Source organism: Bos mutus, chromosome 15 (assembly GCF_027580195.1).
Source record: "Bos mutus isolate GX-2022 chromosome 15, NWIPB_WYAK_1.1, whole genome shotgun sequence".
Classification (NCBI taxonomy): domain Eukaryota; kingdom Metazoa; phylum Chordata; class Mammalia; order Artiodactyla; family Bovidae; genus Bos; species Bos mutus.
Genome location: NC_091631.1, coordinates 62,713,450 through 62,730,084, shown reverse-complemented (window position 1 = coordinate 62,730,084; position 16,635 = coordinate 62,713,450). Strand labels below are relative to the sequence as shown.

The 16,635-nt window shown below is 39.3% G+C and overlaps 1 protein-coding gene across 2 annotated transcripts in view; it reads left to right on the top strand.

Annotated features, from left to right (window-relative positions):
* ELMOD1 (ELMO domain containing 1) overlaps positions 1-16,635 on the top strand; it is an 89,370-nt gene that overhangs the window by 45,723 nt on the left and 27,012 nt on the right. For both annotated transcript variants that reach the window (XM_005900483.3, XM_070383218.1), the window contains exon 6: positions 79-208. In XM_005900483.3, coding sequence (XP_005900545.1) covers positions 79-208 — 130 coding nt within the window. The remainder of the gene's footprint in view (positions 1-78; positions 209-16,635) is intronic.

Genomic DNA, 16,635 nt, shown 5'->3' with positions numbered 1-16,635 from the left:
ATACATTAAGTGAACAAACACCAAAGAATATGTTTTGTTTTTCCTCATATGTGTTTCTTCTATTTTTTAACACCTTAGATTGGGAATCTCTCTTCAGGCTTGCCTTCTGCAAATTGTTGGCTACAGAAACCTTATTGCAGATGTGGAAAAACTGCGCAGAGAATCCTACGATTCTGATAATCCCCAACATGAAGAAATGCTTTTGAAGGTCAGTCCTTGAACACATTTCAGTTCTTTACTTAGGTCAGCTGTTTGTCAAGCCCCTACTGTGTGCTAGGCACCGGTCTGGATGTGGGGGAAACCAGGGTGAATATGACACGAACACATTGAAATAATAGGTAAAACCTACTTTTTCTTGCTAGTTCAGATGTTGAAGGTAAATTTTTCAGTAGAAAATCCATGTGAGAAGTTAAAGCCAATTTTCATGTGTAATCTAAAAAGGCATGAGAGGTGATTTATATGGCCTCTCACATTTGGCTCAAGTTTGATTATTTAGAGCTTCCCTGGTGGCTCAGATGGTAAGGAATATGCCTGCAATGCACGAGGCCTGGGTTCGATCCCCGGGTTGGGAAGATCCCCTGGAGAAGGGAATGACAACCCACTCCAGTATTCTTGCCTGGAAAATTCCATGGACAGAGGAGCCTGGTGGGCTACAGTCCATGAGGTTGCAAAGAGTCAGACACAGCTGAGCAACTATAATACTTTCACATTCACTTAGATTGTTTAACTGTGTCAAAAACCAATAGAAATAGCATTAGTCAAAGAGTGACCTAGGATTTCCACTTATGGCTTTTAGTAGACGTCAAAGAAGATGAAGTTGGTTTCTGCTTCCACAATAGCTCCCTGGGGAAATTACCGAAGATCTTAATGAGGATTATTTATTCATGTAACTTGGAGAGTATTAAAGAATAGGTAAAAGTTTATATATGGTGTATTAAAGCTGTTTGAAGAATAATATGCAGTTTTAAACACTCCTTCTGGGCTGTCAAAGCAAAATCTTCAAAATCTTATCTGATCTGATACTATATTATGACACATCAATAAAACTTTAAAAAATGAAGACAAGTCTTTAGAACTATTCATCTGAAATGTTTTATAAATTCATTTCTGAAAATAGATGCTCTTTAAGTTGGAGTGCTTCTTTGTCCTTTCCTAGAATTCAAAATGGCGGTAATGAAATTGGAAGAAAACATTTGTTTAGCCGCTTTAACTTATTTTATTGAAAAATGTAAATAGAAACTATAATTTGAAAAGTGTATCCTTTTGTGATTTTGTGTGTAGTATATATTTTTGTGTATGTAAATGCTTAAGCAGATGACTCATTTATCCCTACTAATTAGTGCTAGATCTGATGTCAGTCATTAAAAGTAACAATAGTTTTATTCTTAACAATAGTTTCTTCTTTTTCTCCTCTGCTTACTTTTAGCTACTTAGTGGCTGAGCTTCATCTCTTTGGTTAGTTTTTTCCTGTGTTCTGCTAGGGATAGTCAACTTTAATTAAAGGAACTCAAAGGTGGGAAATAAGAGGTGATGAAAGAGAAAAGACATGTTGTAGTTAACGCACTGGCCATATGCTCCTGAGCAGTTCATTAAAATGACTAAAATGCCCTCTGAATCAATGACATTTGGGTACCTGATATACATCATCTTAGTTGATCTGTTGTTTGTGTCCTGGCACACAGGTTTTCAGCAAATACGAGTGAATGAATGAATTATTGAAGTCATAGATACAGATCAAGAACTTTTATGATACAATTTGAGTATGTCAGTGTTATTTTTATAGTCATAACTATACGAGATAGGCAGGGGGACGATTTTTGTTGTTATTTAGTAGCTAAGTTGTGTCTGACTCTTTTGTGACCATGAGTACTGTAGCCTGCTAGGCTTCTCTATCCATGGGGTTTCCCAGACAAGAATACTGGAGTAGGTTGCCATTTCCTTCTCCAGGGGATCTTCCTAACCCAGGGATCAAAGCTGTGTCTCCTGCATTGGCAGGTGGATTCTTGATGGTCGTTATCTTAATTTTTTTCATCATTAACTTTATTTAAAAAACTTTTTATAGAGGTACTGTTGATGTACAATATTATGTTTCAGGTTATACACAATGAAAGTGAACGTGAAAGTGGCTCAGTTGTGTCCAGCTCTTTGAGACCCCATAGACTATACAGTCCATGGAATTCTCCAGGCCAGAATGCTAGAGTGGGTAGCCTTTCCCTTCTCCAGGGGATCTTCCCCACCCAGGGATTGAACCCAGGTCTCCTGCATTGCAGGAGGATTCTTTACCAACTGAACTATCAGAGACACCCTAAATAATAATTCATAATTTTCAAAGGTTATACTCCATTTACTTATAAAATATTGGATATATTTCCTGTGCTTTACAAAATATCCTTATAGCTTATTTTATATATAGTAGTTTGTACCTCTTAATGCCCTACCCTTATCTTGCCCCTCCATGCTTCCGTCTCTCAACCGGTAACCACTAGTTCTCTATATCTATGATACTTGTTTAACGTTTTATTTACTAGTTTATTTTTTTAGGTTCCATATGTAAGTGATATTGTGTAGTATTTTTCTTTCTCTATTTGATTTATTTCACTTAGCATAATATCCTCCAAGTCCATGGGGCTGAATCCCATTGTATGTATAATATATATACCATGTCTTTATCTGTTGCTGGGCACTTAGTGTGCTTCCATATCCTGGCAACTGTAAATAATGCTGCTTTGAACATTGTAGTACATGTATCTTTTCAAATTAGTGTTTTCAGGTTTTTTGAACATATATCCAGGAGTGGAATTGCAGAGTCATATAGTAGTTCTACTTTTAGTTTTCTGAGAAACTGCCATACTGTTCTCAGTGGATGCACCAATTTATATTACAACCAACAGTATACGAAGGTTATCTTTTCTCTACATCCTCACCAGCATTTTTTCCTTGTGGTTTTTTTTGATGATCGCCATTTTGACAGGAATGAGGTGATTTCTCACTGTGGTTTTGATTTGCATTTCTCTGAGGATTAATGATGTTGAGCATCTTTTAATGTATCTGTTGGTGAAATATATGCCCTCTTAGAAAAAAATGTTTATTCAAATCTTCTGCCTATTTTTAATCATATTTTAAAAAATTTTTATTGCAGTACAGTTGATGTGCAATGTTATGTTAGTTTCTGGGGGCTTCCTAGGTGGCTCGAGTGGTAAAGAATCCCCCTGCCAATGCAGGATACACAAGAGACAATAGCTCCTGATGTACAGCAAAGTGATTCAGTTTCATACACACACATATACATATTCTTTTTTGCATTCCTTTTCATTATGGTTTATTACAGAATACTGAACATAGTTCCCTGTGCTGTACAGTAGGAATTGTTGTTTATCCATTCTATATTTAATAGTTTGCATGTGCTAATCCCAGATTCCCAATCAATCCCTCCTTACCTACCCTCTTGGCAACCACAGATCTGTTTTCTATGTTCTGAATCTATTTCTATTTCATAAATAAGTTCATTTGCATCACACTTTAGATTTCACGTAAAAGTGATACCATATGATATCTGTCTTTCTCACTAACTTCCCTTAGTATGATTATCTCTTTGTTGTTGTTCAGTCAGTCAGTCATGTCTGACTCTCTGCGACCCCATGGACTGCAGCATGCCAGGCTTCCCTGTCCTTCACCATCTCCCCAAACTTGCTGAAACTCATGTCCATTGAGTCAGTGATGCCATCCAATCATTTCCTCTGTCTTCCCGTTCTCCTCCTGCCTTCAATCTTTCCCAGAATCAGGATCTTTTCCAATGAGTCATTTCTTCCCATCAGGTGGCCAAAGTATTGGAGCTTCAGCTTCAGCATCAGTCCTTCCAATGGATATTCATTCAGGACTGATTTCCTTTAGGATTGACTGGTTTGATCTCCTTGCTGTGATCTCCAAGTGACTCTCAACAGTCTTCTCCAATACCACAGTTTCTGCAAATGGCATTATTTCATTCTTTTATATGGCTGAGTTGTGTTCTATTTTTATCCATTCATTTATCAATGGACAATTATGTTGCTTCTATATCTGGGCTGCTGTAAATATTGCTGCTATGAACATTGAGGTACAGGTATCTTTTCAGATTATACTTTTGTCCAGATATATGCCCAGGAATGGGATTGCTGGATCAGATGACAGGTCTATTTTTAGTCTGTTGAGGAGACGCCACAGTGTTTTCCACAGTAGCTATACCAGTTTACATTCCCACGAACAGTGTAGGAGGATTCTCTTTCCCTAACACCTCTCCAGTGTTTGCTGTTTGTAGATGTTTTAATGATGGGCCATTCTGACCAGAGTAAAGTGATATCTCACTGTGGATTTGATTGGCACTTCTCTAATAATTAATGATGTTGAGCATTTTTTTTCATATGCCTATTGGCCTTCTATATGTTTTCCTTGGAGAAATGTCTGTGTAGATCTTCTGCCTATTTTTTGGTTGGGGTTGTTTGTTGTTTTGTTATTGAGTTGCATGAGCAGTTTGTATATTTTGGAAACTGAGCCCTCGTTGGTTGCATTGTTTGCAAACATATTTTCCCAGTCCATAGATTGTCTTTTCATTCTGTTTATGAATGCCTTGGCTAGGGAAAAGCTTGTAAGTTTGGTTATTCCCTGTTTATTTATTTTTTCTTGTATTTCCATTGCCTGGGGAGGTTACTGGTGCTGGACTTTGTTTATTGAGAAGTTTTTTTTTTTTTTTTTTTGTATTACTGATTCACTTTAATTACTGGCAATAGAACTGTTTATATTTTCTATTTCTTCCCCATTCAGCCCTAGGAGATTGCACTGTCTAGGAATTTGTCCATTCCTTCTAGGTTGTTCATTTCATTGGCATACAGTTGTTTACAGTAGTCTCCTACAATCCTTTACGGGCTTTCCTCGTGGCTCAAATGGTAAAGAGTCTGCCTGCAGTGCGGGAGACCTGGGTTTGATCCCTGAGTCAGGCAGTCCCTTGGAGAAGGAAATGGTAACCCACTCCAGTATTCTTGCCTGGGAAATCCCATGGACAGAGGAGCCTGGCAGGCTACAGTCCATGGGGTCACCAAGAGTCGGACATGACTGAGTGACTTCACTTTCTTCACGATCCTTTATGTTCTGTGGTGTCAATTGTACTTACTTGTTTTTTTCCTTGTTGAGTCTAGCTAAAGGTTTATCTATTTTATTTATCTTTTCAAAGAACTAGCTTTTAATTTCATTGATCTTTATATTATTTTCTTTGTCTCTATTTCATTTATTTCTGCTCTGATCTTTATGATTTCTTTACTTCTACTAACTTAGGTTTTTGTTTGTTCTTTTTTGAGTTGCTTTAGATGTAAGATTAGGTCTTTATTTGAGATTTTTCTTGTTTCCTGAGGTAAGGTTGTATTGATATAAACTTCCCTCTTGAAACTACTTTTGCTGCATTCCTGGGTTTCAGATCATTGTGCTTTCATTTGTCTCTAGGTATTTTTTTATTTTCTCTGATTTCTTCAGTGATCCATTGGTTTTTACTTTTATATTATTGGCCTCCATGTGTTTGTGTTTATTGTAGTTTTTCTTGTAGTTTATTGCTAATCTCGTAGCACTCTGATTACAAAAGATGCTGGATATGACTTCAGTTTTCTTAAATTTTTAAGGCTGACCTTGTGGCCTAGCACGTGGTTAATCCTGGAATATGTCCCATTGCTCACGAGAGTAACATATATTCGGCTGCTTTTGAATGGAATGCTCTATAAATATCAGTTAAGTCCATCTGCTCTAATATGTCATTTAAGGCCTATTTCCTTATGATTTTCTGTCTGGATGATCTGTTTGTTGATGAAAGCAGAGTGTTAAGCCCCCCACTATGATTGTGCTACTATTGATTTCTCCCTTTATGGTTGTTAGTATTTGCCTTACATATTGAAGTGCCTCCTATATTGGATGCATACATGTTTACAACTGTTATACCTCCTTTCTGTACTGGTCCCTTGATCATTATCAGAGAAGGCAATGGCAACCCACTCCAGTATTCTTGCCTGGAGAATCCCAGGGACGGGAGAGCCTGGTGGGCTGCTGTCTATGGGGTCGGACAGAGTCGGACACGACTGAAGTGACTTAGCAGCAGCAGCAGTAGCTTGATCATTATGTAGCATCCTTCTTTGTCTCTTATAACAGTCTTTGTTTTAAATTCTATTTTGGCTGATACGAGTATTGCTACTCTAACTATCCTTTGATTTTCTTTTGCGTGGAATACTTTCTTCCAACGCATCACTTTCAGTCTGTATATATCCCTACATCTGAGGTGGGTCTCTTGTAGACAGCATATATAGGGGTCTTGTTTTAGTATCCACCCAGCCAGTCTGTGTCTTTTTATTGGCACATTTAACCCATTTACATTTAAGTGTATTCCTATATCAGTTTTCTTAATTGTTTTGGGTTTGTTTTTATAGGTCTCTTTTTTCCCTTCCTCTTTCATTTTCTTCTCTTGTGATGACCATCTTTGGTGTTGTGTTTGGGTTGCTTTTACTTTTCTGTGTGTATCTATTGTAGTTTGGAGGTTTGCTGTTCCCATAAAGTTGTGCTATAACAGTTCATCTATTTACATGGTTTTTTGTCTGTTTGTTTTGTTTTGTAAATTGCCAGTCTCTTTCCCACCTAGAGAAGTTCCTTTTGTTGCATAGTTGATCGGGTGGTTCTCTTAGCTTTTGCTTGTCTGTGAACCTTTTGATTTCTCCATCAAATCTGAATGAGAGCCTTCTGGGTAGAGTATTCTTGGTTGTCGGTTCTTCCCTTTCATCCCTTTAAATATTTTGTGCCACTCCTTTCTGTCTTGCAGAGTTTTTCCTGAGAAATCAGTTGATAACTTTATGAGAGTCCCCTTGTATATTATGTGTAGTTTTTCCCTTGTTGCTTTTAAGATTTTATCTTTGTCTTTAATTTTTGTCAGTTTGATTACTCTGTGTCTCGGTGTGTTTCTCCTTGGCTTTGTCCTGCCTCAGACTCTCTTCTATATCTTTGTTAACCATTTCTTGCATCTTCTAAATCTTTGCCTCCATTTTCCCCCAGCATCCTGTATCATCTTCACGAGCATTATTCTGAATTCTTTTTCTGGAAGATTGCCTATCTCCACTTCATTTAGTTGTTTTTCTGGGATTTCATCTTTTTCTTTCCTCTGGAACATAATCTTCTGTCTTTTCATTTTGTTTAACTTTCTGTGATTGTAGTTTTCTTTCTGGATGCTGCAGGATTTCAGTTCTTTATGCTTCTGTCTGCCCTCTGATTGACAAGGCAATCTAAGAGGCTTGTGCAAGCTTATTGATGGGAGGGACTGGTGGCTAGTAGAACTATATCTTTCTCTGGTGGGCAGGACTGTGCTTAGTAAAACTTTAATCTGCTGATGGGTGGGCCTGCACTCCTTTTCTGTCAGTTGTTTGGACTGAGGAACCTAGCCCTGGAGCCAGAGGCTCGATGGTGGGGCAAATGGTGGCCTCTAGGAGGGCTTACACCAATGAGTACTTCCTAGAACTTCTACTACCAGTGCCCTTGTACACACAGTAAACCACAGCCACCCCTACACCTCTTCAGGAGACCCTCCAACACTAGCAGATAGATCTGGTTCTGTATCCTTTGTTCACTGCTCCTTTTCCCTGGACTCTGATGCACACAAGACTTTGTGTATGCACTCTAAGAGTAGAGTCTCTGTTTTCCCTAGTCCTGTGGAAGTCCTGCAGTCGAATCCACATTGGCCTTCAAGGTCAGATTTCCTGAGCAGTCCTATTCCCTTTGCCTAACCCCCAGGTTGGGAAGCCTGACGTGGGACTCAGAACCTTTGCAACAGTGGGAAAACTTCTATGGTATAATTGTTCTCCAATTTGTGGGTCACCACTACACTAATATGGAATTTGATTTCATTGTAATTGTGCTCCTCCTACCATCTCATTGTGGCTTCTCCTTTGTCATTATACATAGGGTGCTTTTTTTGGTGGGTTCCAGCATCTTCCTTTTGATGGTTGCTCAGCATTTAGTTGTGATTTTGGTTCTTTTGCAGAAGGAGGTGAGCACACGTTCTTCTACTTCACCATCTTGAAACTATCTCCTGCTTTTTTTTTAATTTTTATGATCTAGTAGGTTGATTATATTTCCCAAACTTGGAGTAGTAGCTTTTTGTAGGAGACGTCCTATGTGTCCCAGCAGTAAACTTCCCTCTCTTTACCTGAGCTTTATGTTTTAGGGATTCCCCCTGTGAGAACTTCAAGGGTTCTTCTATTGTGGTGGGCTGATTATGTGGGCAGTATGGCAGGCTTGTTAGTCACCGATCCCATTGGTTGCCAGACCCTGCTTTGTATGGGGGCTGCTGCCTGCTGTTCAGTAGGACCAGCTCAGGAGGCAGCTGCTGTAGAATCCTGGGTAGCCCTGAGGCTAGTACTGGCACACTGGTGGGTGGAGTACAGATCTAGGGATCTGGCTACAGGACCCAGGGGGTCCTGGAGCTGGTGTCAGATTGCTAGTGGATGGAGTCAGTTCCTGATACAGTTGGGTGTAGGGTCTGGAGCATCCCAAAGCTTGTATTGTTAGCCTGCTAATAGGTGGTGCCAGAGCCTAGCTAGTCCCAGTGCAGGGCCTGGCCCTCTGGTAGATAGGCCATGTATGTAGGCTTGTGACTGTTATCTGCTCCCTGGTGGGTGAGGCTGCTCTAGAGGCTAGAGAAGGTTCCCTAGAGAGCAGGGCCAGAACCCAGGTGATTCTTAGACTGATGTCTGCTTTGTAATTGATGGAGCTGGATTCTTGGTTCTCTGATTGGAAGGGCCATATTCCAGAAGCAACTGTGGGTTTAAAATGTCATAAGGTCACCTAATCTGCTGGTGGGTGGGTCTCTGTCCCCATCCAGTTAGTTGCTTGGCCTGACATGTCCAAGTGCTGGTGCCTACAGTGTTCTGGGCCAGAGCAGGGGTGGGTCCTCGGTCTACAATGGTGCTTGCCGGTACCATTGTCCATGTGGTAGAATGAACTCCTCAAAATGGTAGTCATAAGAGTCTGTGTTCTCGGGGTGAGCTGCAGTTGCCTTCTGCTGCCCTAGAAGACTCTGCAAGATCAGCAGGTAGGTCTGACCCGGGTGCCTATCAAATTAATGCTTCTTCCCTCAGGCCCACTGCATGTGAGATTTTGTGTGTGCCCTTTAAGGGTGAAGTCTCTATTTCTCCCAGCCCTTTGGTAATTTAGAAAGAAAAACTCCACTGACCCTCAAAGTCAGATACTCTGGGGGCTCATCTTCCCAGCACAAGACCCCCAGGCTGGGGAGTCTGATGTGAGACTTAGACCTCTCATTCCTTGGAGAGAACCTCTGCATTTCTAATTATTCTCCCATTTGTGGATCACCCACCTGGAGTATGGGACATGACTATATTGCAACTCCACCCCTCCTACCTGTCTTGTTATTCCTTCTGTTAATCTTCAGTTGTAGAAGATTTTTTTTCTGGTAGATTTTGGTCTTTTTCGTTGATGATTTTTCTGTAAATAGTTGTGATTTTGATGTGCCTGTAGTAGGAAGTGAGCTCAGAATCTTTCTACTTTGCCATCTTGCCCAATCTTGGTTTTCATTACTTCAGAGATAAGCAAACTAAAGTATGTTAGTCCAGTCTCCGATTCACACAGCTAGTGAATTACAAAGGGCTGTCTCCCTCTATAATAGGCACCTTGAGCAAAGACATATTTTCTACCCTCAAATGGCTTGTAATCTAATTTGGGAGGTGCTCTACATCTTCAAAAGACACTAAATCTTATCCATAGAGTGTCTCTAAGTTCAGTTCAGTTCAGTCTCTCAGTCGTGTCCAACTCTTTGCGACCCCATGAATCACAGTACCAGGCCTCCCTGTCCATCACTATCTCCCAGAGTTCACTCAGACTCACATCCATCGAGTCAGTGATGCCATCCAGCCATCTCATCCTCTGTCATCGCTTTCTTCTCCTGCCCCCAATCCTCCCAGCATCAGAGTCTTTTCCAATGAGTCAACTCTTCGCATGAGGTGGCCAAAGTACTGGAGTTTCAACTTTAGCATCATTCCTTCCAAAGAAATCCCAGGGCTGATTTCCTTCAGAATGGACTGGTTGGATTTCCTTGCAGTCCAAGGGACTCTCAAGAGTCTTCTCCAGCACCACAGTTCAAAAGCATCAATTCTTTGGCGCTCAGCTTTCTTCACAGTCCAGCTCTCATGTGTCTCTAAAATACCTCTCAAATGATTCCTGTTCCCACTGCCTTATTTTAGCCATCATTTCCAACTTGAGCTATTAGAATAGCCTTTTAATTCTGCCACTAACTATTAGCCTTCTCCCTTCCATCTTCTAAAATACCACTGGAGGGATTATTTTCATTGTATTCTCAATTACAAACTTCAGGTTTTCGGTGTCTGGTAGAAGAAAACCAGAAGGCATCTTCACATGCATTTTGGACCCTTTCCAGTTTATTTCTTTAAGCTATTTCTCCTTTATCCTATTATGTACAGCTCCCCCATACTCTGTCATTCACCATGACCCAGATTAAGCCATGCCATCCAACTGTGGTACCCTGTTACCCATTACTCTCAGAGTAGAATCTGGCTCATTTTTTAAAAATGTTGTTCATTGAGTTTTGAAATCTTCTCTAGCAAGTTTAGGCATAGGATCTTTATTGTCTTCTTCAGTTAATTAAAATTCCATAGCTGATAATAATAAAATCAATAATAAGATGTTCCTTGAGTGTTTAATATGTGTCAATTGTTAAAGTAAAGGTTTTATAGCATTATTCCATTTAATTGTCACAATAACCAATATTGGTATTATACCCATTTTGCAGATGAAGAAAATTGATATTATTCTCATTTTTCACATAGTTAGAAAGGGCTTTTAATTCCTGCACTAGGCTATCTCTCAAGGGAGAAACTATGTCTTGTTCATATTTGTTATTTCCACGGGCTGGCCTGTGGTTTATGTTTAACTTATTGAGCTTAGGTTTCTTCACCTTTAAGATGGATAATAATATCCTTATTATCTACTTCACAAAATTGTTTAGAGCTAAAGTAAGCACACCAAAACTTGTAGGTCAAAATCTGGCCTATCACCCATTTTTCTAAGTAAGGTTTTATAGGAACACATCCATGCTCATTCATTTATGTGTTGTCTATGGCTGCTTTTGTACCCCATTGAAAAAATCAAGTAGTTGTGGCAGTGAACTTATGGCCAATAAAGCCTTAAGATATTTGCTGTCTAACCCTTTACAGACAAAGTTTGCTGACCCTTGGTTTAGATGCTTGAGTGATATATTGCCAAATTATTTAATTGCTTTCATTTATATAAACATGCTGCTGCTGCTAAGTCACTTCAGTTGTGTCCGACTCTGTGCGACCCCATAAACGGCAGCCCATCAGGCTCCACCGTCCCCAGGATTCTCCAGGCAAGAACACTGGAGCAGATTGCCATTTCCTTCTCCAATGCATGAAAGCAAAAAGTGAAAGTGAAGTCGCTCAGTCGTGTCCAACTCCTAGCGACCCCATGGACTGCAGCCTACCAGGCTCCTCCATCCATGGGATTTTCCAGGCAAGAGTACTGGATTGGGGTGCCATTGCCTTCTCCATATAAACATAGGAGACCATAGGAGACCATTATCAGTGTTTCTCCTTATAAACTATGAAAAAGAAATCTGAGGCTTCCCTGGTGGCTCAGCAAAGAATCTGTCTGCCAGTGCAGGAGACACAGGTTCCATCCCTGGCCCAGAAAGATGCCACATGTCACAGATCAACAGCCCAGGCACGACAACTACTAAGCCCATGTGCTGCAGCTATTGAAGCCCATGTTTCTAGAGCCTCCACTCTGTAACAAGAGAAGTGACTGCAGTGAGGAGCCCATGTACTGCAACTAGAGAATGGCCCCTGCTCACCACAACTAGAGGAAGAGCCCAGCAATGAAGTCCCAGAACAGCCAAATAAATAAAATTATTTTAAAAACCCAAAATTATAAAATTATTTTAAAAAGAAAAGAAAAAAAACCTTGATTTTTATGGTTGTTTAAACATAGGCTGGGATACAACTGATTAACATCACTTTACATTGATGTAGCACTATCCATATGCGTTACTCAAATGGACATTTCTATTAAGTGTTTTCTAACCAAGTTAATAGTAAAGGCAAAAATTTAGGTGGATTCATGTACTTAATAGAAAAAATATAACCCCAAATTAAAAGGTCTGATCATAGAGCTGCTTCTTCTTCAGTGGATAGATAGACAAATGCCCTTGCTCTTTCTGTTCTGTGGCAGACCAGAGACAGGGCAGAAGTGTTCAAATACGCTTGCAATAAAGTCTGAATGCAAAGAGGAGAGAATTAAACAGAGCACAGGATGATGGACTGACTCAGCATGCAGCTTTCACATCTCTAGCTTGTCATCTGCACAAGAATGACCCTTCTGACCCTTGTCTCCTGCAGTTGGCAGGTGGCTTTGTAATCATTCTACTCCCAGTAGTACAGCCTTAGATGGCTAGACTCATCAAAGCCCCTCACCAGAGGCCCACCACCTTAGTTAAGATTTCAGTCAGCTTCCAGGCGCAAGAAATGACCTTACCTTTCAGAGCTACCCTGCTGCCTCCTGTTATTTTTCTGGGAAGAGCTTATCTATCAGAGGAGAATCCAGTAGGCAGTTACTCAAGCATTCTTACAGGAAATGAACAATTGGTAGCACTTCATGTAAGTGGTTTAGCATAATTGACTTTCATTTTCCGTGAAAGTGACACGTTAAGAAATTAAGAACACTTTTTAGCCATTAATCTAGTCTGTTGTGATATACTGAATTATTAAAATGGAATTTCTTTTTTAATTTATTTTTAAAACATTTTATCACTCAAAGCTTTTACTTTCCCAAACCAAGTATTCTCCAAATGAAGGAAGTTTATCCTTTAACTGTAGAAATGAAATGCTTGCTGTTGGCATTTTATTCCACTCACTTGATCAAACCAGGTATTTTTAAACTGTGTAGGGCCTTGAGATTACTTCCAGATATTGTTCAAGTGAATATGATGAGCTTTGCATTCTGTTTTTGTTTGCTTGGTTTTCACTGTGGCAGTAACCAAATCAGTTCCCAGAGGATTTTTTTTTTAAGGAAATCTTTTCTCTCAGTTGTTTGTACTTTCCCAGTGAATTACAACATTTTGTCTTTGGATGAATAAACAGCACTGGCAAATTCTTATATGGGCAATATAAAAAGAGATTTCTGGGGGCTTCCCTGGTGGCTCAGGAGTAGAGAATCCACCCACCAATGCAGGAGACACTGGTTCGATCCCTGACTTGTGAAAATCAGAAATATGTCAGAGCAGCTAAGCCTGTTTGCCACAACTATTGAGCCTGTGCTCTAGAGCCCAGGAGTGGCAACTACTGAGCCCATGTGCTGAAACTACTGAAGCAGTAGAGCCCATGTTTCATAAAAAGAGAAGCCACTGCAATGAAAAGCCTATGCATTGCAACCAGAGAGTAGCCCTGCTTGCCACAACTAGAGAAAAGCTTGCCGAGCAATGGAGAACCAGCACAGCCAAAACTAACTAAATTAAAAAAAAAAAAAAAGAGTTTTTTATATCAGTTTGATATTTTATTTTCAAGCATGATAGATATACTTTCTTTTCTCTGAAATTTTTTTCTCACCCTTTAGATTGAATTTACCTGTTGTGCTAAAACATAAAATATTGTTATCACTTGAATAATAAGTAATTTTGCATTCATGCCTAAAAGAACTTTGATGAATTACAACTCTTTTTGTTAGTATTTCCTGTCATTGGACTTTGCTTTATACTATGTCAGATGTGATATATACAGTTCCCTTTAAGCTTTAAAATCCATATAACATAGAATTAGCAATTTAGAAGGTGAATTATGTCTTAAATAGTAATAAGAAATTTTATATTTCTGTTTATACTTGTCTATAATGAAGATATAACATGAAATACTATTAATAGCCTAAAAAGTAAATTTGGCCTAAAAGTAAATTTACATACCCATCTTCATTTACTAGAAAGAACTAATATTTTGAACATTACATGTTTATACAGTTGTGGGTCTCAGTCTTTCTCACTCTCTCAAGTAATAATACATTCTGAGTTTATTTTTCTATAGGAAGTTTAAAAAGTACAACCAGTTTCTTAAGCAATAAAGAGCATAATGTCTAGAATTTATATCTGTCCAGTAAAATGCAATTGATCATAAATTATTTTAGGTAACTCTTAACAATGATAATATCTTTTTGAGGTTTATTCATGAATGTTATTGATCTTTCTTTTTATTTTTTGTTGTTGCTCAGTCGCTCACTCATGTCTGACTTTTTATGACCCGTGGACTACAGCATGCCAAGCTTCCCTGTCCTTCACTTTCTCCCAGAGTTTGCTCAAACGCATGTCCGTTGAGTTGATGATGCCATCCAACTATCTCATCCTCTGTCACCCTTTTCTCCTGCCCTCAATCTTTCCCAGCATCAAGGTCTTTTTCAATGAATCGACTCTTGGCATCAGGTGGCCAAACTATTGGAGCTTCAGCTTCAGCATCAGTCCTTCCAGTGAATATTCAGACTTGATTTCCTTTAGGATTGACTGGTTTAATTTCTTTGCTGTCCAAGGGACTCTCAAGAATCTTCTTTAGGACTGCAGTCCAAAAGCATGAATTCTTCGGTGCTCAGCCTTCTTTCTGGTCCAACTCTCTCATCTGCACATGACTACTGGAAAAACCATAGCTTTGGCTAGATGGACCTTTATTGACGAAGTGATGTCTCTGTTTTTTAATATGCTGTCTAGGTTTGTCATAGCTTTTCTTCCAAGGAGCAAGCATCTTTTAATTTCATGCTGCAGTCACAGTCCAGTGATTTTGGAGCCCAAGAAAATAAAATCTGTCACTATTTTCACTTTTTCCCCCATCTATTTGCCATGAAGTGATGGGAACGGATTCTATGATCTTAGTTTTTTGAGTGTTGAGTTAAGCCAGCTTTTTCACTCTCTTCGTTCACCTTCATCAAGAGACTCCTTTGTTCTTCTTCGCTTTCTGCCATAAAGGTTGTATCATCTGCATATCTGAGGTTGTTGATGTTTCTCCCAGCAAACTTGATTCCAGCTTGAGCTTCATCCAGCCCAGCATTTCGCATGATGTTCTCTATATACAAGTTAAATAAGCAGGGTGACAATATATTTTTATTTTTAATTGAAGTGTAATTGCTTTACAGTGTTGCACAACCACATGAAATAGCTCTAAATGTACACATATCCTCTCTCTGTCGAGCTTCCCCACCACCATCACACCCCTCTAGGTCATCACAGAGCACCATGCTGAGCTCCCTGTGTTCTATAGCAACTTCCCAATAGCTATCTGTGTTACACATGGGAATATATATATTTCAGTGCTTCTCTCTCAATCCATCCCATCCTCTCCTTCCCCAGCTGTGTCCACAAGCCCATTCTCTACTTCTGTGTCTCTGTTCTTGCCCTGTAAATAGGTTCATCAGTACCATTTTTCTAGATTCCACATATATGTATTAATATATGATATTTGTTTTCCACATTCTGACCTACTTCACTTTGTATAACAGACTCTAGGTTCATCCACCTCACTACAACTGACCCAAGTTCATTCTTTTTATGGCTGAGCAATATTCCATTGTATAGATTGTACCACAATTTCTTTATCCATATTCTGTCCATGGACATCTAAGTTGCTTCCATGTCCTACTTATTGTAAATAGTGCTGCAGTGAACATTGGGATACATGTGTCTTTTTGAATTATGGTTTTCTCAGGGTATATGCCTAGTAGTGGGATTTCTGGTTCATACGGTAGTTTTATTCCTAGTTTTTTGAGTAATCTCCATACTGTTCTCCACAGTGACTGTATCCATTTACATTCCCACCAACAATGCAAGAGGGTTCCCTTTTTCTACATTCTCTCTCGCGTGTTATTGTTTGTAGACTTTGTGATGATGACCATTCTAGTGGGTGTGTGGTGATACCTCATGGTGGTTTTGATTTGCATTTCTCTAATAATGAGCGTACTGAGCATTTTTTCATGTGTTTGTTGACCATTTTCTACGTCTTCTTTGGAGGAATGTCTGTTTAGGTCTTCTGCCCATTTTTTGATTGAGTTGTTTTTCTGATATTGTGTTGCATAAACTGCTTGTATAGTTTGGAGACTGATCTTTTGTCAGTTGTTTCATTTGCGGTTATTTCCTCCCATTCTGAGGATTGTCTTTTCATTTGTTTATAGTTTTCTTTGCTTTGCCAAAGCTTTTAAGTTTAATTAGGTCCTGCTACTTTATTTTTGTTTTTGTTTCCATTACTCTAGGAGGTGGGTCAAAAGGATCTTGCTGTGAATTGTGTCAAAGAGTGTCCTTTTTCCTCTTAAGAGTTTTGAGTTTCTGGCCTTATATTTAAGGCTTTAACCCATTTTGAGTTTATTTTTGTGTATGGTGTTAGAAGGTGTTCTAGTTTCATTCTTTTACATGTAGCTGTCCCATTTTCCGAGCACCACTTATTGAAGAGGCTGTCTTTTCCCCATTGTATATTCTTGCATCCTTTATCAAAGCTAAGGTGCCCATAGGTACGTGGGTTTATCTCTGGACTTTCTATCTTAGTTCCTTCATCTGTATGCCTGTTTTTGTGC